A 26,704-nucleotide genomic window follows, 5' to 3' on the forward strand; every position below is an offset into this window, starting at 1 on the left:
ATAAGCCGGGCGATGGTGGCGCACGCCTTTAATCCCAGCACTTGGGAGGCAGAGGCAGGCGGATCTCTGTGAGTTCGAGACCAGCCTGGTCTACAGAGCTAGTCCCAGGACAGGCTCCAAAGCCACAGAGAAACCCTGTCTCGAAAAACCAAAAAAAAAAAAAAAATTTTTTTTACATAAAAATTTACACCGATTCTTCAGTAAGGATTTGTTGAGGTTCCATTTATGACTTCAATTGGATTAAATCATTCCAATTTTATTTTCTGCTCATACAAGCTTTAGCCAGGTGTGTGGTGCACTTAAAAATCCCAGCTGTGGAACACAGGAAACAAGTTCAAGGCCAGCCTAAGCTCCGTGAGGAAGCCCTGTCTTGAAAAACGAAGGGTGGGAGTATAGCTAGGTGGAGGAGCACGCACAACACGCTCACGGCCCTGTCTCCAGAATCCTATACTCTCTCTCTCACAGACACACAAAACATCCATGACCTTGAGCTCAATGTGTTCCAAAACTGCTATTACTAGCTTTCCTTAAAATAAGCATGCTCAGGAATGCATTTTTAATTGAGCATGCTCAGTAGTACACCCACCCCCAAAGTGATTTCCTACATGGATATTCATGGATATGCATAGCTTCTATCTCTAACTCAACATTACTTTGGAATTAGTAATTAGGGCATTACTTTGGAATGACTCCCGTGTTCTCCTTAGTGCTGCAGGCAATAAATATTTCTCTATTCTTCTATTTTGGGGGGCCATGCTTACCCAAACTTTGTGTTAATTAACATGTGAACAATATGTTTAGTCTTTTAAAGTCTTTTGGCCATTAGCTGCCAATCTACTTTAATTAGCAGTGACAAGGACAATGGTGACGCACTGCCGTGCAACACAACACATCACAAAGCCGCATTGTTCTAAGGAAATGGAACACATCCGCATTTTACTTAGGCTAGTGTAATTAAGACGTTCTCCTCTAAAATGTGCTGTTTTAATGAAACTGACCAAAGCGCCAAAAAATTCCACCAAGCTTCTTTTTAATCACAGTCTTTCTTGCTAGTAATTAAAGCCAGGCTTCTGAAGGTCAGAAATAAGGTCCTAAGCCCCAGCACACGAGGGAAAGGAAACTCTCTCTTAATTACCTTTTCCTGGCCCAGGAGTCTAAGCATCCCAAGACCAAGAGAGTCTAGGAAACTTTAGAACTGATTGACAAAAGGCAGCGGGTAGCCAACGCTCTGGAAGCAGAAGGTGACTTAGCGCTTCAGCCTGTTCATCTGATGAAGCTGTTTGCCCCTGTGGCTATCTCACTTCTCATTTCCTACAGCTGGGGACATCACAGACACAACCTTACAGGGTTCCGTATTTGTAAATGTGGTTACTGGGACAGCAGCTACTGAGACCATACATCTAATTCCTCAAAGGAAAAATCACGCTGGCATCAGCAGAGCTCCCCAGAGTAGCGCTTTTCTCTGAGAAGGGAGCCAGCATTGCTGAGTAAGCTTGCCGCTGACATGTGGACCAGTTCAGTCCACCACCCTTCAGCTCCCTTGCAAGGGTGGCAGCCGCAGCACTATTTTCAGCAGCATCCCTGCTTCTAAGCCAGCGCTCTGAAGCCAACTTGCCCTTTCATAGCTCTGCATTTTGACACACACTTTGGTCTGCTCCTCCCATCTAAGCAACGTTCTACTTTGCCACGTGTGTCCGCCAAATTTGAGATACATGGTCTAGAAAGGAATTCGGACAAGAAAATCAGGTCTCAGGAGATTAACGAAGAACAGCAAACAATACTCTTGGGTACACAGGCGCACTTGTAAATCAGTAGGAAAGGGAGAGTTACAGGTGTTTCTGAACTAGGTACAAAAGTCTGCTCCAGGCCTGAAGTGGACAATGTCTGAGCATGGGAAGGGGCACTGAGGCAACAAGGACAGAGAACTTCCTGCCCACTATGATGTCCATCACTCTGTTAGAAGGAGGCTGCTAGTTGGTTCCTGGCTGCTTAGCCCCGAAATAATCACACAGAAACTGTATTAATTAAATCACTGATTGGCTCATCAGCTCTAGCTTCTTATTGGCTAACTCTTATATATGAATTTAACCTATTTTTATTAATCTGTGTATCGCCACGTGGTGGCGGCTTACCGGGTAAAGTTCTGGCATCTGTCTGCGGTGGGGCTACATGATTTCTCTCTTGATTCTGCCTTCCTTCTCCCAGCATTCAGTTTAGCTTTTCCCCACTCCCTCTGTTCTACCCTATCAGGCCAAGCCAGTTTTCTTTATTCATTAATGGTAACCACAGCATACGGGGGGGGGGGGGGATCCCACATCATCACTCAGGTGCTGGATGGGCAGGCTCTACTCTTGGGTGCAGATGTGCACTGTTGGAACCAGTTTCATAAGCCCACCAATCCTAGCTTTACCAACAGAACATTGTTGGACCCTTCTGGAGACTGAACTCTGAGAAAGGTGAATTCTAGGATTAATGACTAGCAATATTTACTTGAAGAACTTAGTTTGATTTATTGAACAAATACCTATAGTTCATACTTCTGGGCAGGGATGTAGCTCGGTGGTGCTTGTTGACCCAGGCCCTTGGGTTCCATCCCCCGTACTATAAAAATAAACAAATAAATTAAAAAGCCAGTATGTTCTTCCAAGTAAGGCTCTGTTCTAATCTATTAAAATATGGACAGGAAAAGAGGACAAGATGGGGCAAAGCCAGATAGAGAAAAGAAGTGGAGAGGTGGGTGGGGAGACAATCTGCTAGAAAGCAAGGGCAAGACAGGCCAGAGGGAGAGCTTTCTGACTGGGCCTGAGGTCTCAGAGACAGGAAAAGGTTGGTCCCGTTTCTGGTCATTGCTGAAAATGGTTTGAGGATAAAATTTTAAGACCAAGAATAAAGTCCAAAGACCCTCATCTTTCCTCTTTTAATTTGGTTCAATCACTTAGTGTCATACAAACTCTACTTTGGCTCAGTATCTGTCAGCCTCACACTGAAAACAGGAACTTGAGGCTGAGCAATTCGGGAGGCAGAGGCAGGCAGATCTCTGTACATTCAAGGCCAGCCTGGTCTACAAAGCAAGTTCCAGGACAGACAGAGTTACACAGTGAAACCCTGTCTCAACAAACAAACAAACAAACAAACAAACAAAGAGGGACTTGGAAAATATCAAAGGCAGTGGTTCAACCTTCTTAATGCTGTGACTCTTTAATACAGTTTTTCATGTCATGGTGACGCCCAATTATAAAATTATTTTCCCTGATATTTCCTAACTGTTTATTTGCTACTGTTATGAATCACAGTGTAGGTGTCTGACATGTGAACCCCATGAGAGGTCTGTTCAGCTCCCAAAGGGGCTGTGATCACAAGCTTAGAACCACTGCTCTCAGTCACCTCTCATGCTGGTCTTAGGGCACTCTCATCTCTCTTCACTATTCCAATGGCCCCTCCCCTCCAGCGCCTCTCTCCTATAGTTCCTTGGCTGTCCTTTTGCCCCTTATATAGGTCTAAAGCTGTGACAGTGGGGCACATCTTAATTTTCTTGCTAATTAAATTTGTTCTGTGACAACTCTGTGTGTGATACATTTCTGATGCCCCTACTCTCATCTCCCTCCTGTTAAGTCTCATTCATCCCCACAAGTTCTTTTCCATGTTCAGGTGTTTCTGTTTAACCAGGATCATTGATGTGATCATGGTTTGGAGCTATCCAGTGGAGCTCTGATGGGTACATCAGGAGATACACAACTAAAAACAAAGAATCCTGTCTCAGAACTTTCAGTAGTGGCAGTTAAGCAGGGGGCTTCAGCACATCTCTGGACATAGTACAACACAGTTTTGAGGTCATTGCTCTGCCTAAGGTCAGTTCCTTGGCCTCAATATGAGGAGCTCTGGAACAGGACAAAGTTTCTCTAAATGGATCACCTTTCATTGGTTTCCATGCAAGGGGACCTCAATAACAAGTGCTGAAGGATTGGCTGAAAACTAACGTCAACTAAGTCAGAAGCTGGGACAGTGAGAGCATGAAGAAAGGGAAACAGAGCGTGACTAACGCAAACCACAGGAGAAGAAATGTAGAAGTCTTACAAAACAGACTTAGCTCATTACCTTACTTTAAAATTGCATTGAATATTGAGAATATATGCACTGTCTGTCCTGTGGTCACCACCATCCTGACATCCCAAGTGAGCTACGCAGCAGCTAGAAGGTATACAAACTGCACGGCTGATTCAGGATTACTAGCTGATAAAAAGGGTTCTGACAATGAAATGCAGTTGGCAAATACATTTCAGGAAAATAGTTACAACCCTGGGGGAGAGATGCTTCTCCTAACATAGAAGCCCCATGACAGTTCAACGCTATAAGTCTGTATCATAGCTAAGAGCTGTTCTCATGCAAAAACATTAGGTTTATCATCTCCAAACTAAAAGCATTGAGAGGAATTTTAACATTTGTGTAAAACATATTGTGTTTAAACATTTGTGTTTTGTGTGCTATACTTTGGAATTGCCACTTCTCTGAGTGTCCTGCACAGAGATGCAGGAGAGGCACTGGATTGGTTCATTCTGAAGTTTCTGTTGTAAGGTACATTGGCGTGATTTCTAGGGGCTTTACTGGGTTGTCCTGACAGTCACCCCATCCCAGTCACTGTGACCAGTTTCTTTCTCTTCATGTCTAAAATATTCTCAGAAGAGAACCATGTGGTTCTGCTTAAGTCAGCTTCGGTTTGGTCATCTTCCTTAGTGAAATATTCCACATCTGACTTCAGGATAAATTATCATCCATGTTGTTGCTTCCAGAGTATCTGAAGTAAGACGCTTCCATTATTTTGCGGCAAAGCTCAATCAGAGCATAAAGCATAACCGCTGAATTACTTCTCAAACTGAAGGGACTCTGAGTTTTCTGTATTTACTTCTGCAGAGTAGACACTGTTTGTTAGCAAGATGTCAGCTTACAAGGACTTAAGGAAATCTGCTATTACCTTTAAAGATTGTCTCTTAGTCACGTAATTCTCCGACTGCAGCAGTTTCTCATACTCTTCAAAGACCTAAGAAGAAGAAAGGAAGTCTGTAAGAGCAGCAGTGTGTCCTCTGCAGCAGGAGTGTGCTCACTCCTCCAGAGGTCCTCAGACCCAGCCCCATCACCGCTGCACACAGAGGGCTCAGCAGCTCACTCCTCATCTGGACACAGGACCAGGACATGGAGCTGAAGGCATACGGGATACATGCTGACCATTAGTTCTACAAACCAGAAATTCAGTTGAAAGATGGAATAATTTTGAATCCTCTAAATCTATTTAAAGCTTCAAAATAACACATTTTAAAGAAATCTGTTTCTGTAGTTTGGAGGCTGCAGGTCCACACTTTGGGAAAGAGTAAACTATACTTAGGGCTTGCTCAGGACTGTCAAATTCACAATGTCAACAGGAGTCACCAGGTGAGGCTTGGGTGACCACTGCTAGGTAATGACCATGTCACTCCTATTGGCCTATGTGAACTTTCGCCATTCTCAACAAGAAGCCATGACCCCAGGACACGGATCTTCCTGCATCTCAGTGTAGTCATTGGTCATGGGCTAGAGCCTTTGGAGCACAGAGCACAGCAGCTGGGGAAGCTTGTTATCCACTTCCCTCCATTTGTGGGCGCATCATTCAGAGAACATTAGAGCTAGAGGAGCAAACAGACAGAAGCAAAAAAACCCAAGGGACAGAGAGGGACAGGACAGCCTCAGGGGGCTGAGTCACAGGCTTATGTGCACACCCATCAAAACTTTTGATTTAGAATTGAGAAGTACAAGTATGCAGCTCAGATTAAAGTCACGGCACTATTCTCTTTCACAAGCCATTTTGTTCTCTTGAACGCAGGGAAAATATTATAGCTCAGCTATGGAGGTTCTCCCTAAAAACCCATGTATTGAAAATCTGGCCTCCAGCTTGTGGTGCTATTAAGAATGATTAATAGTAAGAGTGTTAGTTTCTTCAATAGACTAATTCCTTGATAAAGTCATAGTTGAATGGATTTTTAGGAGAGGAGAGATACGCTTCTAAGGGTCATGATCTCTCTCTTTCTCTGTGTGTGTGTGTGTGTGTATACAGTATACATGTATACATGTTTACATTGATGGCTGTCTTCTTTGATTACTCTACAGTATATACTGAGACACGATATTTTATTGAACCAAGAGTTCACCAGTTCAGCTAGTGGCTAGTCTGCTTGTTCCAAGGATCGTCTGTCTGTTCATCTGTTTCTGTCTCCTATGCACTAAGATTGCTGGGGTTCTGCTATGCCCATCTGAGTTTTTAAGTGGGTTCTGGGGACCCAAACTCCAGTCCTCATGTTAAACCTGCTGAGCCCTCTCCTCCAACCCCAGGGGCATGCTTTTGAAGGGTGCATTTTGTCCTGGCTCCCATAGGGTGAGCATCTTTCCATTGCCACATGCTTTCCACTGTGAAGCTCTGACCCACAGAGTCAGTAACAGAGCCAAGTGACCATGGTCTGAAACCATATTCCAAAATAAACTAAGTTATTCTTCTTATATTCTGTCACAGCAACAAAAAGAAAACCAACACTTGACGTTTTATAGATTAATAAATTCACCAGGCAAATGATGTTCATTGTGAATCTAAACTATAAACACAGCGGAGCCAGAGTCCTCCTGGTTCTTTCCCACTGTCCCTCTCAGCCTTTCCTTCTGGTCCAGCTCCATTTCCTTGTGACACCCACCTGCTGCAGAAACATTTTCTACCACAGCCACCATAGAGGGGAACACCCATCCAAAACAGACAAGATCAGATATCTATGCTGAACACATTTCCTTCCAATGGGCAGTCTGAACCCAGAGCCATAGGCCTCTAGCCTGGCCATCTAGAACTGCAAATTTCTGGCTTCAAAGGACACGGGCCTTTAGTTCTCAGGCCTCTGACACTGCCAGCTCAGGCCCCTTCCATATTTCCGATCTATATGCAGGTTCCATCTAAACAGCCAGCCATGAGTAACAAATAAGAAGGAAAAAGAAAGAAGTCTGAAAAATGACTTTACTTACAGTGTCATAATTTTGCTCTAAGAAGTCCGCTACCAACACTTTGTGTCTGGTTAACAAATCCTAAAAAAGAACAAGCAATGAAGACATATTACTACAGCTAGTGACCTTGCTCATTAAAATGGAGGATAATCTTTGCTTCTCTGGGGTGATAAATCTATTCACTTCAAACACAGAAGTTGGAAAGGAACATTTTCATTTACAAGACAAAATTATTTCCATCCACACCTTAAGATAATGAAGCCCCAGTTTGTTTCAGATTAAAACAATGGCAAAACACTGAGTGTCAAATCTAGTGTTTTATATAGTAGAAATAAAATTTAAGTGGGAAACACATCATCTATAACTTTACAGAATATTTTTACATTATGATTATAATCAACATCCAAATAAAGTCTGATGATCTTTATCAAGGCCAGTAACTAATGGTCAAGCCCCACCACAAGCACAACTTTGGAGAAAACTGCAAAGAACCATGAAGGAACTTCTGGTTGTCTTCAACTCACACCTAAATCACATCCCTATTTCACCCCAATGTTTGGAAAAAGAAAATAAGCTTCATCTAATCTCTTTTATATACTTAGAGGCTAAATACCCAACTTAGGTTATGTGAAAAATTTAATTAAAAACAAAATTTTAACCTGTCCAGAATAAGTATAATACCTTAATACAGTTAATTAAAATTCTCCTCCCTCCCTTCACACACAGTAGGTGGGGGAGGGGAGGAGCATGTGAGTGGAGCAGCTTGTGGAAGCCAGAAGAGGATACCGGATCCCCTGGAGTTAAGAGTTACAGCTATGAGCTGTAGGGCAAGGTGCTTGCGACTAAACTCAAGTCCTCTGAAGACATCCCCTGAGACATCTCTCTAGCCCCCTACTTCTATTTAAATAATAAAAAAGGAAACTGTTTAAAGCAGTTTGCACAGCCTTTAAGCGACCTTGTTTGTTGGCTGTAAACACCTTCACTGTATGTGGATGATATTCTGGCGCACTGTGCAGTGGTCTGTGGCTTGCTGTGCTTTGCATCATCTCCCCATGGTGCTGAGGATCACCTACAGCCCGTAGGCAGGTTAAATGGCCCCGAAATGCCAGTGCAGTGCTGCTGCCTCAGGTATGGGGAGGGAGGGAAATGAAGTCTCGCTATGCTGGCTCAGGCTCAGGCTGGTCTTGAACGCCTGGGTGGCAGTGGCACTTGTAGCTAGGACTACAGATTGTATACACAAGAGCTCAGCTGGACGGAGTGGGGACTTTGAAGGGACAACACTCTCTTTCCTTCTGCACTGAAGCGTGCAGCACTGATCCACCACACCCTCACTGGCAGGAGTTTCTGTTTCACCATAGCCCCAAAGTACCAGTCAGCTAACCATGTTCTGAAACTGTAAGTTAAGTTGAAGTTTGTGTATCTCAAGTATTTTGCCATACAAAGCTGTGGAAAGGTAACACATGATGCAGTCAGGAAATCTTAGCATATGCATTACCTAATATATTTGCTTATTTGCGCGGATAACAAAAACACACTCTTAGTGATTTTCACAATACAACACACTGCTATTAACAGGCACCAACATGTTCCATAGTAAACCAACATTTATTTGTATACCTGATGGAAATCTTGTATCCCTGGACCAGCTCTTACCCCAGGACCATTCTGGTTTTTTGCTTCTATGAGTTCAATATCTTTAGACTCCACATATAAATGATGCCATGATTTCTCTTCCTGTTGTGTCTTATTTACTTAACATAATTCCTTGAGGTTCATCAATGTTGACACAAATGACAGGATTTTTTTCTTTTTATAGCTAAATAGTACTCCATTGTAGGTGTACAACACATTTCTTTTCTTTTGTGTGTGTGTGTATGATGTGTATATGGTGTGTGTCAGTACAACGCAATAATGGACATCAGAGGACAGTTTTGGGGAGTTGTTTTTATTTTGTCTTCAACCTTTTGTTTTGAGCAGTGTTCTCTCATTTCTTACTGAGTGGCACACTCTAGGGTTCTGGGTGATTCTCCTCCCTCTGCCTCCCATCTCACTACTGAGGTGCTTCCATCATCAATGCATGCTACCACATTTGACTTTTCATGTGGCTTCATTCTGGGGATAAGATTCAGGATGTCAGGCTCGCAGTGGGCCATCTCTCCAGGCACTACATCATCTATGTATTCACTTGTCCGTCAGTGGACACTTAGGCCGATTCCTTTCCCTGGCCATTGTGATCAATGCTGCAATAATTACCCTTCAACACACTGACTTCATTTTCTTTGTCAACACCCATGAATGGCACTGTTAGGTCCTATAATAATCCCATTTCACATTTCTGAGGTTCGTCCATACTGTTTTCCACAGTACTTCACTATTTTGAATTCATATAAATAATATGCAACCGTTTATTTTTCTTCACATCTTTGTCTCATGCAGTCAAGGCTAGCTTCAAACTCATGTGGTTAAAGCTGGTCTTTCTGCGTCTACCTCCCAGCTACTGAGATGACAGGACTGTGTAGCTCAACAAGCTTCTGTCTTTCTTAGAATACCCTTTCTTGAAGATGAGAGGAGGCTATTTGTAGTTTTATAATCTTCAAGCTCAACCTTTAACTTGACTGAGCCTTTAACCTGACTGGTCCCTTTGCTGATATAATGAAACTTTTCTTAGTTGAGCAGAGCAATGAGACCTGTTTTGGAACTGGGCTTTCAAGTAGGGAAACACTCTATGGGGGTTCCATTCCTACCCGACTGGGTCCTTTCTAATGAGTTCTGTGTCAGGACATGCAGGAGACATTAAGCTGTTGCAGAGCATTTGGGGCAATCTCTAAGCAGATATGGGATCTTCATCTGTAGCTGCAGCTCCCCCCACATCTCACAGGAGCCCCTGTGCAGCTTGGGGAATTTTCCATTCTCAGAGAAACAGAAGTTGTATCTTTATGGGTTGCAGCAGACACTGTAAACTGTGCATCTGTGGGGGCTCTCTAAGCGCTACATTAGTCTCTGAGCATATAATAAACACATCAACAAACCCTCAAATTCATATATATGGAGACCATGTGCTAACACTGAGGGATCATATCGCATGTGCATGCCTATGTACGTACACGGTTGTTAATTTACTATAGATCATAATATAATTTGAGGGGAAAGATGCAGAAACATTAGCTTGGATCCTACCCAAGAAGGAAACAGTAGAAGCATGCAAAGTAAAAACAAGTAAAATTTTAAAGAATTTTAAATTAAAAAAAAATTACTGAGTGAATTCTTTCATTTTATTTCTTAACAATTTGGTTTGATGGGGAAAGTTCTTCACAGTATCAATATTAATTTAAAAAATCTGCTGTTGACATTTCTAATGAGTCTGCCGTGGAGAAAGCGGTGTGAAATGACAAAGACACCTGCCAGCAAGGGCAGGGTAAAGTCAGTGGGGAGGTGCCACCTGCTGCAGTTTCTCCAGATCCCACAGGAGGAAAACGAAACTCACAGGCTCAATCTACCTCAAGAACCATTATTCAGTCGGGCGGTGGTGGCGCACGCCTTTAATCCCAGCACTCGGGAGGCAGAGGCAGGCGGATCTCTGTGAGTTCGAGACCAGCCTGGTCTACAAGAGCTAGTTCCAGGACAGGCTCCAAAGCCACAGAGAAACCCTGTCTCAAAAAAACAAACAAACAAAAAAAAAGAACCATTATACAACCCATCCTACCACAGAGACACTTGTTTAACCATGTATACTCACTGCTGCTCTATTTACAATATACAGAAATTGGAAGCAACCTAGATGCCTGTGTATGGATGAACAGATAAAGAAAATAAGGAGCATTTACACAATGGAATGACATTCAGTCATTAAAAAAAATGAAATCATTAAATTCTCAGGTAAATGGGTGAAAGTAGAAAAATTATTCTAAGTAAAGCTACTCAGACCCAGAAAGACAAATATGTTATGTATTTGTTTATATGTGGGTGTTAACTTTTACGTCATTCATAAGCAAGCGACAACCCCTACAGTCACAGAGTAGTGTGTGAGGGACTAGGGTGTAAGGATGGAGTCCCCTAGGAAGGGGAGATAGAATAGATAATTAGTGATGGATGAAGAGGGGCCCTGGAACAGGAGGATTAAAACAAGGAGGGAAAGGAAAGAGGGTGATGCAAGGGAGGGAATACAGAGAGGGCCAGATAAAACTAAGCTATTTGAGATGTAATATGAAAATATAATACAGTAGAAGCTTCTTAAAACATATACATATATGAAGGGGTTCTAAATGAAATTGCCAAATAATGGGGGAAGACAGAGACCCAACTGGCCATCTCTTGCCACCAAAGGAAGCTGCCAATACTGGGAATAGGATACATCTAATCGAGTTCTTGGCCAAAGGGGGCGCACGAAAACACCCAAACAACCCTGTCTATTGCTCAGGCATTGGTGGCTCCCACAAACTGACGGTAAGGACCCATCGCTAAAGACAACACCTGCACAATCCACTAAACATGGAGAAATGAAGAGTGCCTACCTAGAGCCTTCACCACCCCATTGACTAATGTCCATGGTAGCAGAAGGCACTCTGCATGCTAGCAAAGGCGAAAGGTACATACCACCCCAGTTACAACTTCTTCAACCTACAATGTTGCCCTGCCTACAAGAAACACTGGTGCAATACTAGCATAAAGCTTGTGAAAGTAACCAACCAATATTTGATTTGAATTAAGGTCCACTCCATGAGATGGACCCCATACTCCACACTGCTTGGGTGGCCAAGAACCTGGATTAGGTAGGCCAAGGACCTAGGAGAAAACCATATACTACTGTTCTACTAAAGGAATGTAGCAATAAAAGGATTCCTAATGACATTCTGGTACACTCATTGATCCAGGCCTTGCTCAGTTATCATCAGTGAAGCTTCATCATCTAGCAGATGGAAGCAAATACACAGACCCACAGCCAGAATGCTTTGCCCTTTCAGAGGCTCAGTTGTGTGTTTTGGTAGTAAGCCTTAGAAGCATCCACACTTGGCGCAGTTTGTTCCCAGGCTCTTTTCTTCCTCGTCCCTGGTCTTGCCAGTTTTCTTCCTTCACACTGCATGCCTTCCTCTGATTTTCATGGTCTCCTTAATTCTCCCCTGGATGGACCCAGCTCAAGATGGCTACAGAAGTCTTAGTTGTTACAAACATCTTGCCTGTCAGGGAACCTAAGGCGTTCCCAAAGTAAGAAGGGTAAATCAAACTGTTAAGATAATTGGTCATGCTTTTATTGACGGCCACCTGGGTCTGAGCTGTTTCCTAACTAACGCTTGACACGCTAATTGTTTTGGAGAGAGGTCAAGTACATTTCAGTTGTACAGTGAGTTCACAGCTCACCTTTGCACAGCTTACATGTAAACCCCTTGCCCCTGCCTGAGGTACAATAATTCTCTCTCCCCGCTGCCCAAGACTTGCTCCTTTCCATGAGTTCCCAATAAGCTGCACGTTGTGTAGCTCTGAATCTGTCTGCTGTTTTTTGGTTCTGTCATTTACCACCGACTCTCGCACACTAGGCCTGACTTCTTCTGAAATAGTCCCCTGCCCCACATCCTCAGTCTTGCTATACTTCCTGTTCATGCAGATTAGTTGAGATACATCAAATAACCCTAATGGGCTGTGCTGGCCCTGCCTTCAAGCCCCGTGTTGTCTACTGCAGGCCAGCCTGTAGTTTCTTTCTTCTATAGCTCCCGGAGATTTGGCATGCCTACCAAGCAAATACAGTTGTAGGTGCCTATCAAAACTTCCATCATCTTAATCTGTATTCTTCTGATGGCTCTTATCAGGTCAGTTCCCATGATTTCATAAGATCCCCAGGCAGCTGCTCAGATTTGCTTTCCCCGTGACATACTTTGGTTTTGCTCACCAGTCTCCCATCATCACAGCCCCCACTCCACTCCAGTCTCGTTCCTTAACCTGCAACTTTCCTTTCCTTCAGTCCCCACTTCTGCGTTTCCCAGCCCAGTCTGAGCCATCTCTGGACTCTTTCCATGTTCTGATACTTTCCCCTACTTAGTCTTCATGAGCTCACATACTGCTATTTGTTTTTCAAACATTCTCAGAATATGCTAAGCAGATTCTTAAGGTGCAAGTAATAGTTTCCTGAGCTGAAAACCACTGTTCTCCTCTCTCCACCTCTAAAGAACTACTCTGTAAAGAACTGTTTATCACCCAGTCATTCCAACTGTATAAACTCTAAGTTCACCATGATGTACAGAATATGGGACTGAGCAAGGTACTATCTGAATGGATACTTTAATTTAGTTGTGTGATGAGTTTCTTACAATAGCAGTTTTATTAAAAAGTAAGATTAGAGTATATGTCAATATTAGAATATAAGTGGTATCAATATTGCTGTAATGCATATTTAAGATCATATATAGAAATTAAAAGTAACAAGTTAAAAGTTTTCTTAAAAATGTCATGTATTTATACCCTGAAAAGAATAATAGAAGTGCATTTAGAATTATGTGAATGAATAAACTGCTGAAATGTTTTTGAAGAAATGACTCAATCTATATATTTAAATGAGTTTTAACCACTTTCCAAAGTCTACATTTCTAATGATGCCTTTACACAATTTTTGGAATTTCTTCTCAGAAATTACCTTCAAAATGTGATAGACAGTTAAGAAAACCAGACTCGATATTAGTTACCTTAGGATTTACTTTTTTCCATTATGACTTCTGTTATAAGCCAAAAGAGAAACAGCTGTAGCTAGCGAATCGTTTGCCTCATCCTCTTAACTTGGGTGTCAAATAGCTTTATGTTCTTCAAATTTAAATAATATATATCTGCTTACTTATTTGTTTTATGTGTTGGTGCATGCACCCAAGCATACATGTGGGAGTTGGCTCTTTCCTTCTACTATGTGGGTTTCAGGGTCAACAGGCTTGGTGGCAAGCGCACTTAGCTGCTCAACTACCCTGTCTAACCATTTCCAAAACTTCCAGCTGTCTTTGAAGGAAAAGATTTTCCATTATAGAAAAACTGAATGTGTAACTGCCATTGATACTGATTTCAAATAAATTAAGTAATAGCAGAATCATAACCATAAATGGATTGCTTTCTAAAATGAAATCCTTAAAGGTGAATGTATCATTGAATACATAAGTTCCAGTAGCTTCATCTGCAAATTAGCTATACTACTTTCTGACATGCTCTCTGAACACCCTTTTGATGGTAAAACACATAAAAACAGAGAGTGGAATCATGGTTGGGGACTAGAGGGAGGAGAGAAAGGGAGGTTAAGTAGGACAGAGTTTCAATGCTGCAAGATGAAAAGCTTTGGAGAGGGATGGACAAAGACTTAGCCATTTAAATATGCATAAAGAATGGTTACAAAGGAAATATGTATGCATTGTACCATGACTAAAACATTTTTAAATTAAAAAACTAAGTTATGTGAAATATACCCACAAAACGACAAAGGAGACAACAGATGATTAAAAACACAGATGATTATACTGTCAACAGATAAAACATAAGTACACATAGATGACCGATCATATCTATGTGTACTTATGTTTTATCTGTTGACAGTATAATAAGTATATTAAAATTTTGCTTACCCCATGGAAGTGTGAAAGCTACACCAATACAGTGACTTGATGTCTTCACACTCCACGGTGCTGGTGACCATCTCCTTCTCTCACCCAGTTCCGCCTAGGAGGGAGCCTCTGCTGCTGGCTTCCCCACGCCCTTCCAGAGCTACCCTGAACACGTGCCTGAAGTGGGGGCTTATCACCTTAACCTATTCTTAATGTACAGCAGTGCTAACACACGGGACATATTCCTTCTGTCTCTTCACTGGACACCATTCCACTAAGCTTGGGTTAAGTCCTTTACACACTTTTCTGCAATGTGAAAGGCTGGTCTCACTTCATCCGTGGCTGGCAACATTTAGGCCTAAGGAGTAGAAGTGCCTCTCTGAAGGTCAACTTAGTTGAAATAAATATCCTCTCTGATTTAGGGGGGAATTTTACCTTAAAAGTAGCAAAGGCATCTGAAGCGATATCAAATGTCGACAGCTCCACATACTTGAAGAAGTCTCTGAACTGACTAGAAAAGAGGACGATTTTGGCAAGTGGTTCGTGTCGAATACATTCTCTTAGCATAATCCCACAGCGTAGGGCAATCTGTGGGGCTTCATATCTAAAGCACAAGAGAGAAAGCGGAACAGTTATTCCACTAACAAAATCCATCAATGGCATCAGAAGCACCAGCTCAGTTCTGCTGATCACAGACACACAGACACTATTTGTCACAGTTCATTCCAACACCATTCATTCAACCCATGGCCTGCTATGTGCTGGGCGCTATTCCAGACGCTGGGGACACAAGAGCACACAGGGAGGTCACTGTCATGGCAGCCCCAGCATTTTAGTGAGGTTATGTTTGTTGGGAGGAAGAAGCTGAATAGAAAGAATATAAAGGTCATTTCCTATGCTCTGAAGTGCTGTGGAAATTGAAGACAGTAAACTCGGCAATCTTGAGTGGACTACTCACATATGTGCCTGTGAGAATATGAGGGAGTATTTTAATTTATACTGAAGGAGGAGGAAGAAGCTTCAAGGCAAGAACACGCTTGGCGAGTCAGAGGAGAGGAAATGTAGCCAGCATGGTGGGATGGAGAAGGCAGTGAGGAGGATCACAAGAGGGCAGGGCAGGATCAGATCATACACATACATTTGAGAGCTAAGGCAAGCAGTTCGGTTTTAAGTGTGATGGAGTGTTTAAAGCAATAAGTTATTTTGTTTTCAACAGAAGGCTCTGGGGGTGGGGTGTAGTGCGGTGAGAGCAATTTTCAGGCATGCTGGAGGCTCTGGTTCGACTCCCAGAATCATCAAAATAATTTAAAAAGGCCCTGGCTACTTGGGATTAAGGAGTAGACTGGGCAGCTAGAGTGGAAGCTGGGGCAGAGAGGGTGAGGAGGGATGCCTAGCAACAGTAATGACAGCTTGGTACGGTGACAGAGGCAGAACACAAGACTGTAGGTAGACGTTGATGCTGCCTAAAGGAAGAGCCAACAAGATTTAGAGATACAGGAGGTGGGGTTGATGAGGAATGAATCCATGCTAAGGATTCAAGAATGATTCCTGTGCTTTTGGCTTAGTTGGGTGGATGGTGGCACCATGCACAAACGAGATAGTGAAAAAGTTAAGAAACTGCCACTGACAGTTGGCCTCAGTTTGGAGATGGCTAATACCTAAGCATTGATGACTCCTTGTCAGCAGAGTACCTGTCTTGAATTAAAGAAAAAGACAGGAGAGATTATATATAATATAGCCTGTAAACAATAGATGAACAGTAGAGGACTACCTCCTGACTGGCTCACTGACATCATGAAGTGGAATTATGGCTCATAGAAAAGTAGACTAGAGAAACATGGTATCCACTGAGGAACAGAGAAAGGCTGGCACACCAGATCAGCCCCATTTCCCAAGAGCATGTCTTTCAAATGTTAAATTCAACATCTGAATGAACACAGGACTGCGTTATATTCCATTTCATAAAATGGATAAGTCCAGATAAGACAATTCCTGTATTGAATGATCCAGTGGCAACCGTGTGCTAAATGCAGGGAGACAGGGCAGAGACAGCTGCCGCTGGAGAACACTGGAGAAGCAGAGTCAAGACAAGATTCTACCATGGTTTTAAACAGATTGATCATTTTCCATTTCAATCAAATTCGCACTAAGATCTGGTTTCAGTGCAAGGCCTACAGAGAAGACCTCTCAATGTCTCAGCTCTTGAAAAGGCACCGAGTGCAGTGTTCTCTGAGAACAGGATGGTGTGGCACCCACAAAGGAACAGGCTTATCTTTCAAACTTACCACACGTTATGAGAGGGGACATACAGCTTATTGTTCTTCCAGCTCTGGCTTTAATATGGATGTTTTGGGTTTAGTGGTGGATTAAGTACTTAAATTATATTTAACACAGAAAGTATAAAATTTAAAGTGAAGCTTCACAACTTCCATTTTGAATGCCAATTCTGTTTATAAGCTCATTAAACTATAGATTTTAGGTCTGGTTTATTTTGGTGTGTATTTTTTTTATTTATTTGCAAGTGTTTTTATAATAAAGTTTATTTTTAAAAATTTAAAAGGAAAAATAGCAACATAAATTAATTTTGTGGCAGAAGATTATGTTTTCAATAAATAAAATAAATCAAATGTCTGAAACTAAAACTAAATAATTCTTAAATAAAACTTAAAGAGGCTGGGGCGAGGGCTCAGCGGTTACAAGCACTACTGTACTTGCAGAGGAGCTGAGCTCGGAGCCCAAGCATCCCTGTCAGATGACTCACAGCAGTGGGCAGCTCCAGCTCCAGGGGAAGGACAACACCTCGGCCTCCAGGACACTTGCACTCATGTGCACATTCCCACACACAGATGCGTTTTACACATAACGATAAGTAAACACAAAAACTTTAAGATAGCTTATGAAAACTTACCAACTACTATGCTAACATTTTGTTAAGTAATAAAAAACAATGTACCCTTTTCATATGACCATATTATCTGCATGAAATTCAGATACAAAAATAAAATTCCCTTTCCTACATTTTAGGAAGTAGGCTACTTTACAAAATTCAAATTGCCAAAAACAAAAACAAAACAAATCAAAACAATAAGGGAAATAGCAAAGAACATTCAGGGTGGTACAGATTGAGTTTCACGTGTGCTATATGAGAACCGCTGTTGAGTACTATTTCAGTTTTCCTTCAGTAGCTCACAGCAGCACAAGATGCCAATATGTTCAGATAGACGTGGTAATTTCTATTAGCAATCTCTTATGAAAGGAATTTGGAAATCAGCCTACTGGAATTCACTGCTGTTAGATATGAGATGTTATAAAGATGTAAAGAGGGGCATATTTTCTTAAATGTCAAGGAAAAAATACTAGTTATACTTACTATGATAAGAGTATTAGAGGCTATATAATAAAGGCCAGTGGCCCAGAGCAGTGGTTCTCAACCTTTCTAATGCTGCGACCCTTTAATACAGTTCCTCGTGTTGTGGTGACCCCAACCATAAAATTCTTTCACTGCTACTACATAGCTGTCATTTTGCTACTGCTATAAACTGTAAGGTAAATATCTGATATGTCATACTAAAGGGGCCGTGACCCACAGGTTGAGAAGCACTGGCCTAAGGGGAGAACAGACCTAGATAAACACACTATCTAGGACTAATAAAATCTACACTCACTGGTGAGATATCTGTGACCTTCCAGGATCTGGCTTGAGGCCACCAGTTTTCTGTCCCATCTCAGCCCTTGTGCCCGTAGAGGACGAAGTTCTCTCGGGTGGAATGTCCCTCACACGTCTGGCACCACAATGCATCTTCCAGCACTGAGCTCAGTGCCCATTTCAAGTCCTTTGTACTCTTCCTCTGTTGCACTCCACAGAGCCGTCCCTAACCTCACACCAGCACTCTTCCCATCGTGTAGTGTCCTGTCACACGGTACTGAGTCCTGACAAGCCGGCTTCTATCTCTTCGTTTCAAATACCTTCATGTCTGGGGATGTGTCCCACTGGCCCTTTTACATTTCCCTGTTCTTCCAGTCCCAGTGGGCGTCTACGTCCTGTTTATTGTTACTTCCCCTCCCCCATGAGCTCCAGTGCCTAGCGTGCTTTTCAGTGTAGGCACACGATGACTCCAATGACTCTCAAGCTCAGACTGAATCTACCAATACCAGAGAACCCTAATGAGAGTCCCTCTGCTTTACACAAAGGCTGAATGATCTCCAGCCAACATCTCTCATTCCTGAATTTAGTTTCCAAGCTGAGACCATCTATAAAAAGTTTCCACTCCAAGTTTTGGGTATAATTAGTTCTATTTTTCCTTTCAGTTCAAGAAGTTTATTGGAACCATCTGTGATGCACTGATGGTTTATTTTTGAGGACCAAGAGAACATTTAAGAAGTACTCCACTGGGGAGAATACTTATCAATTCATCCCAGGAGTTTATCCCCAACAGTGGAAAATGTCATTCTCTGACACAGCACTTCTTAAAGTAAGGAACACAGTGGGATGTTTGGGAATTTTCTGATTTTCCTCAATATCGTCTATAGGGTCCATAACTCACACACATCACTTCAACCTGACAATCCTGGTTTCCTAAGTTAATGCTTACTATATAAAGACATGTTCCATGCACCATGCCTGTCTTAGGTTTCGAAATTAGTCTTTATCCTTCCTAATCTGTTCTATTCCTGTCACAGGGCCTGTGACTAACCACGCCACAATGGCTAGCCTAGGGCAGGTCACTGTTTTATAAAGCTGAATCATACCTTCCCTGATTTATAGGTTAGACAACCACAGTCTGAACCCGACTAGTTGTGTCAGCAAGGGGAAGGCGCACTACAATATATGCATGTTCATTATAGCAGCAGATCAGAAGATCCTTCTAAACTTACTTAAAGCCAAACGGAAGAGTGAGCATCTTTAGAGAAATCAACCTCAACTGACCAGGAATCTCTCTCCCTGCTGTCTAGCTTAGGCAGTACAGGAGGGTACTCTGCATGCTGCTGTAGGAGAAAAGACATCAATAGCCTCACCCACCACTGGATCCCGTATGTCAGAATAACAACCTGGCTGGCAAGATGTACCCATTGGTGCAAACAGTGGTATGATGGTTATGGGGGTAACAAAACACTTTCTTTCCTTTCTTTCTTTCTTTCTTTCTTTCTTTCTTTCTTTCTTTCTTTCTTTCTTTCTTTCCTTCCTTCCTTCCTTCCTTCCTTCCTTCCTTCCTTCCTNCTTTCTTTCTTTCTTTCTTTCTTTCTTTCTTTCTTTCTTTCTTTCTTTCTTTCTTTCCTTCCTTCCTTCCTTCCTTCCTTCCTTCCTTCCTTCCTTCCTTCCTTCCTTCCTTCCTTCCTTCCTTTCTTTCTTTTAATTAGATAAGAGGCCTGGTCCATACGAAGGATTTCAATGACTCGTATTGTAAAACTGGTCAAAAACCTATGGTCGGGAGATCAAAGGCTCTACCGGGAGTACTTACTATTGCTATTAAATGGTCATACTGTTAAACTGCTTTCTAAATGCTTGTTTATACCCACGGATTTGTGTTCTTCTCAACTTTGCTTAAAGAAGTCGCTTTTTTGCAAGCACAGCATTGAATGCAGAGTCTCACATCTGGTCAGGGTGCTGGGTATAAGAAACCCTAAGTGTTCAGCTGAAAAACTCTTCAACTCCCATCCAAGGTGCAGGGAAAAGTTAGAGAGTGACCAGAGAGAATATAAGAGGTGATTGATGGGGAGGAGAGCTGTGGAGTACAGACTTCTGGACATGACATGACAGCCGCATACATCAATTCACAGAACCTGTGGTTATTTGCATGATACCTGCATACGATCAAGCCAGTAAGAACTTTACTCGGAAGCCCCACCCTAGGCAAAGGAGCTAAAAGCAATTCATGGTTACTGAAGGAATAGAGTCACTCTCTTTTGGGGATGCAACCACTGATAGTTTGTCCATACCTCAGTGGATGGTTTCATATCTGTGTGCATGTGGACAGCATTAACTGGACTCAAGGTGTGATTTTTCCTAATCATGGTGTTATTAATACCAAAAGGCATTCATTGATATGATAAAAAATATTTTATATAAGTATATAACAGTTTTAAAGAATAAAAAGCGATACTAAAATAAAAAAGATAAAAAGAGCAAATGTTTCAAATGGTCATGAGTGCAATGACAATTACATAGAAAGTGCCAGAAGAAAGATCTTGTGTAAGAGCATCTCAAGAACAAAGACTGTATTATACAAAAGAAAATGACTTGTTGTTACTGCTGGGAACAAACAATGCCATGTGACAGCCGTTGGCAAATGTCTTATAAAATGCCATTTACTGAACACTTTACCTACTTAATAGTCAAAAAGATCTACTTCTAATCTGGAAGCATTTGCATAATTTAAAAATAATTAATTACCTTGGTCCACTGTGAAGGGTTAGGAATGGTCACAATTCAGTGTAAGAACTGAGAGTCCAGACTAATGTCTCTAAGAACTATTCCTCATCAAAGAACCAGAGGCCAGATCTGTGTCTGGAGATTTGAGGTTGGGTCTAGTAGATCTTCTTGCATCAGAAAGCAAAGAAGTTCTTTCAGAATATTTTGGTGAGGTGTCTAGAAAAGGCCACAGTTAATTCAATGTTAAGAAAATTCTGCACAATACTGAGCTATGTGGGAATATTTCCTCAGTTAATAAGATGCCGGATGGGCATGCTTGTGTATGTGAGAGGAGATGGAAGTAGAGTAGAGACAGATGCAGACAGGGAGAGAGGAGAGGCAGGAAGTCACCGACAACAATGTAAGTTTCTAGGACAATTACTTATCCAAGCTGAAAAGGAAAATAAGTATTTATTCTGCCTTTCTGATATGAATTCTACTTGAAAATAACAGTTATGGTGTCTGAAAGTTATTTTTCTTTTTAGAAAACTAATTAACAAAGGATTGATTTTGAAAATTACTTTCTGTGACCCCTAACAAAATAACCAAATTAGACAATGCTTATCACTGGTTGATAAAAAGATCAATGTAAGGATGACAGAAAGCCTTATAATTAATGAGATGCTACCATCTGAGCCCCAGGACCCAGTCTCAGCATCTTTAGAGGGATGTCTACTGATGTGATGGGAATGTTGACTACGGGGAACTACCAGGACAATACTACTGCCAAAATAAAAGCTCAGTTTGAATCTAATAAAGTCTTTAAACAGACCGAGTCTAGAAGCAAGTAAAAATGGAAAGATTTACTATTATTTTTAAAACTTACTTAATTCAATATTATGGGGAGGGGCAATACATATGCCATGCATAGAGAGCAAAGAACATCTTTTAGGAATGGGTTCCCGGGTTTAGTGTCAGGCTTGTACAGCAAGCACTTTTACCTGCTGGCCACCTCATGCCAGATTATGTAACAATTTAAATTACTCTATAAGAACTCAGTGTGACAACTCCACAACAGAGTTGTGCAGGACAATCACTTATCAACAGACTCATAGCACAGAAACATGTGGATGGATGAGGTGTTGAGTGAGAGGGACTTAAAATTTTTTGGCTAACAAAAATCATAACCAAATACACTAAGTAGACCTTGTTAGGATACTTATTTCAATATGTGAAGTGTAGGGAAAAAAAACTATAAGGAAAATTGAGTGCAGGAAGGGTATTGGTTGTTACAGAATTTTATTAACTTTTAAATGTGGATAAATGAAATTATCTTCCGTTTTGAGATACCTATCAAAGTGTTCAGGGATTTGCTTTTTAAAATACCTCAACTAAAAAGGTTGGGTGCCACAGAGACACTGACCTGAACTCGTGGGAGCTCACAGTCTCTAGACAGACAGCTGGGGAGTCTGCATGGGACTGAACTAGGCCTTCTGCATGTGGACGACAGTTGTGTGACCACTGGCAATGGGACCAGGATCTATCCCTAGTGAATGAGCTGACTTCTTAGAACCCATTCCCTATGGTGGAATGAATGCCTTGCTCAGCCTTAATGCCCATGGGAGGTCTTACCCTTTCTGAGGCGTGGGTGGGGGGTGGCTTGGAAGGAGGTGGGCAGGGAGCAGGAGCAGGGGAAGGAAGGGGAACTGTACTTGGTTAAAATAATAAATAATAGAATAATAAATACTAAAATGAGTTAAAAAATAATTAAAAAAAGGAGAGTTGGGTGCTGCACAGCGGCAAGATGGTGTGCACCACGCTAAGTAGTGATGGCTGAGTGATGGGAACATGAGCTGTTGCATTTGGTACTTTTGTAGATGGTTAGAAATTTTTGCAATGAACTTAAAAACTAAGATTTGGGGAAATATGTGTGGTTTTAACATTAGGTAGAACATCTCCTCATAGCTTTGATTTCTTTATGGAACACGGAGAGAACTTTAACGACCTCATTTGCAGCTGGAATGTCACCTGTCTCAGCCAGGAAAAAATTAATTTAGAATGAAATGGTCCTTTAAAAAGTCCTTTTCATAAAATGTGGGTGCTAAGTTCCTTATGCATCACATGCAGATTCTTCTTATTATACAAGTATCAATTTCTTTCTACGTGATATTCCATGTGGCCGGACTTGTGTTTAGTGTAGCATATTACCATTGAGCCCCTAATCAATGCCACTGTTTGATATACAAGATATAGCCTAAATTTTCAATGACCTTCACAACAGGTAATTTAGTAAAAATGCTGACTTTAACAAAGGGCTAAACAGGAAGTGCCCCTTCCTACACTGGATGAGTTAGAGCTATTCCAGCCAATGTGTCTCCTTATCCACCCTGTCCCCAGAAGCACAACAATTTAAACTCCTCCTCCTCCCACTTACATCTGAATGAGAATTCCTGGAAAGAAGTGGTGTCTGCAGAACTGACTGGCTGAGGACTGCAGTGGTGTGGCGGGGCTTTTGTACTGCAGGTCTGAGCCTTATCTTGGGGCTGGATTTAGCCCCTAACTAGTCATTTTCTTGCTTACTTCTGTGTCAGAACACCCTGTGACTGACAGATGAAAACCTTTAGGAATCTATTAACTTGATAAACCACTAGATTCCACCAACTCAAAAGCTAAGAATTATTTGTAATGCAGAGGTAAATGTATGATTTTTAAAACTCAATAAATAAATAAAAGAGAACGGCTGAGATTGGGCAACGGGACAGAGGGATGGAGAAAGAAAGAGCTCCTGTTTGTTGGACAGCTGACTCTCAAACTGTGTATATGCCACTAACACAGTTAAATATTTACACATCGGCAGGGGAGGAACGTGACACAGGTGGAAGAGACTTCACGTGCCCCACAGCATTGGAAACAAGAATACTGGGCAGTGAAATGAGCTGAGCTGGCTTGAGATACGGAACAGGAACAGAAAGGGAGCACGGGGGAGAAGGGGGGGACCGTCACCTGCTGTCTGCATGTCTCACAGCACCTAGAGCACCAATGCTGAGGATTCAGAGTGGCTTATTGAAGCATATTGATGCTCAAGACACACGTGTGAGTAGACTTGGAAAGCAATAACCAGGAATTCCTGGAGTTCAGGGTTCCTCTCCCCCTTTATAGCTCTGTGTAAACGTCTGTTTATACCCACAGAGATCATTTATCTCCACTCCGACATGTTCGCTACTACAAGAAGGCTTAGCCCTATCGTTTGAGTTGGAGAACTAGAATGTGCGCCAGTGCATTTGTGTGTGCAATGATGGGACATAACATCATGCAAGCAGAAAAGCAGTAATAGGGCAGGTATGCACGGGGAAGACGAGGAAGCAAAAGAAGTTTATAGAAAGAGACATGGACAGCAAGAAGGCAGAGGAAAGAGAGGCAGGAAATGCAAACAACACTGACGAGGGGAGAGCACAAAGGAAGGACGTCCTCTAGGTTTACGCCTTTTAGAGCCGGATCTGGAGGGCTGCTCTTACATTGCAGACACTGACCCTGCAGTTCTGGGGCCAGGGGGCACACTGCATACTTTTAAGCAGCTACGCCTGAGAAGCCAGGTACCTACCCTTTGAGGAGCATGGACAGGATGTGAGGGTGAGAACTGATGTACTCCACAGTAGGGCTCCGTGCACCAATCTGTCTTCTCAGGATGTTGTTGAATATCTGGGTCACATCTTTTTTTCCCTGTTAAAGAGACATGTCACCATTAAGTAATACACTTTAAGTGGATGAACTGCATGACGTGGGATACAGACACACATTCCCATACAGATAGCGTCACCCTACATGAAATGAAGAAGCAGTAGTTTATTCTGTTCATTTACCTTCAAAGTCCACTAACTGGGTGCAATGCTACACCCAGTGCACACAGTGGGGAACTTGGAAAGCTAAAGTCCATTTGCACAACTGGAAATAGGAAGGCACAGATGGGTACAAAGTAGCAGCAAGAATTGAATCTTTATGCTTTTTCTCCTTTTAGTTCTCCCAAGAAGAAAACAGTAACTGATATTTTTAAACCTCTATAAATGAAAGAAAATAAAGCAGAAGTTAAGAATAAATAAATTGTGAGGGTCAAATTCTTCTTTCTTGACATATAATTCTGGGTAATACTATCCCTTCACTTTATCTACTCTTGGAGCCTTGAAAAACTATGTTTAAAATGCAAGTTTCCCCTATGTAATATATAACTTGCATGTATATGTCTTACACACACACACACACACACACACACACACACACACACACACACATATATATATTAGACTAGAGGAGGAGAAGAAACTTCTGGTCCCAACTGACCGAGTGAGAACTACTGCCAATCTTGGAGAGAGAGGGCTTTTGAGTCCTCACACAGAATCCATGAGCTGGACCATGCTTCACATATAGAAAGAGAGGCGAGAATGACACCAATCATCCTGTTCTTTGTCAACTGATGGCCAAAGGCTCTGACACTTACTCTGTGTCCCCTTCAAAGCATCTTCACTCAGCAGTCTCTTCCCCTAAGTTCCTTAATACCTCCCTTTGCTTAGAAAAGTCCAGTGCCTTCCATCACATGGCCCTTCCTGTTGCTCTGCACTTGTGCATCAGGCTCTATTGCTTCCAACTGACCGTGTGACATAGGCTCAGTCTTCAGTGTTCGTGCAGCTCCGGCTCATGTTCTCCTTGTGTCCTCCATGCTGTTCCACAGTTCATTTTCTACGACTCAGTAGGGTGTTCTACTCTGAGATGAACGTCCTTACTCTATTTAATAATACCCTTTGCCTACAAGCAGATCTCTGAGTCTGAGGCCAGCCGTGTCTACAAAGTGAGTTCCAGGACAGCCAGAGCTGTTCCACAGAGAAATCCTGTTTCAAACACCAGACCAAAACAACAACAAAAGGTAAACAAACAAACAAATAAGAGTGAGTCATCAGATATATGGAACATTCATATATCTCTTAGCATAAACAGGGAACGGAACCCTCTCATTTTTAAATTTGTCACTTTTCAATACAAAGGACACACACACAAAAAAAAAAGACCCAAAACCCAAAAATGAGATTAATAAGGTTATTCATTATTAACTAAGTCTTAAAACTGTTCCCACCCTTTCCAGGATCTCATATATTCCTAGTTGGCTTCCAACTTGCTCTAGCTAATGATAACTGTAACTTGTAATCCTTCTGCCTGTACCTCTGAGTGCTGGGATGATGGGTATGTGCCACCACACCAGACTGATGCAAGATCTATAATTAGGCAGAAAGTTCTTAGCATTCACAGTAATAAACTGACTTCATGCAAGTTTTTAATCTCTGGGAAGCAGAAGCAAATAGAACTCTGTGAATTTGAGGCCAGCCTGGTCTACAGAGTGAGATCCAGGGCAGCCAGGGCTATGTTGAGAGACCCTGTCTCAAAAGAACACACACACCAAAACAAACAATCAGGAGCTGGGGAGATGGCTCAGCAGTTAAGAGCATTGATTGCTCTTTCAAAGAACCTGGGTTCAGTTCTCAGCACCTACATGGGTGGCTCACAACCACCTGTAGCTCTAGTCCTAGAGGATCTGACACAACCTCTGTGGGCACTATCCATACATGGTGCACAGTAGTATGGGCAGGCAAAACACAATACACATTAAAATAAATAAAATTAAAAAACACAAACAAGCAACGCTGAAACCAAAACAACAACTTTTGTTCTCAAAAAGTTTCTGTCAGCTGGGCGGTGGTGGCGCACGCCTTTAATCCCAGCACTCGGGAGGCAGAGG

The 26,704-nt window shown here is 42.1% G+C and overlaps 1 protein-coding gene across 5 annotated transcripts in view; it reads right to left on the bottom strand.

The window, feature by feature from the left end:
• Cab39l (calcium binding protein 39 like) overlaps positions 1-26,704 on the bottom strand; it is a 98,807-nt gene that overhangs the window by 11,457 nt on the left and 60,646 nt on the right. For all 5 annotated transcript variants that reach the window (XM_050152258.1, XM_050152257.1, XM_050152259.1 and 2 more), the window contains 4 exons: positions 24,524-24,642; positions 15,009-15,177; positions 7,030-7,089; positions 4,970-5,035 (listed from right to left, as the gene is read on the bottom strand). In XM_050152258.1, the coding sequence (XP_050008215.1) occupies positions 4,970-5,035; positions 7,030-7,089; positions 15,009-15,177; positions 24,524-24,642 (414 nt within the window). The remainder of the gene's footprint in view (positions 1-4,969; positions 5,036-7,029; positions 7,090-15,008; positions 15,178-24,523; positions 24,643-26,704) is intronic.

Source organism: Alexandromys fortis, unplaced genomic scaffold (genome assembly GCF_014885135.2).
Source record: "Alexandromys fortis isolate MF-2015 unplaced genomic scaffold, M_Fortis_MF-2015_v1.1 scaffold_75, whole genome shotgun sequence".
Taxonomy (NCBI): domain Eukaryota; kingdom Metazoa; phylum Chordata; class Mammalia; order Rodentia; family Cricetidae; genus Alexandromys; species Alexandromys fortis.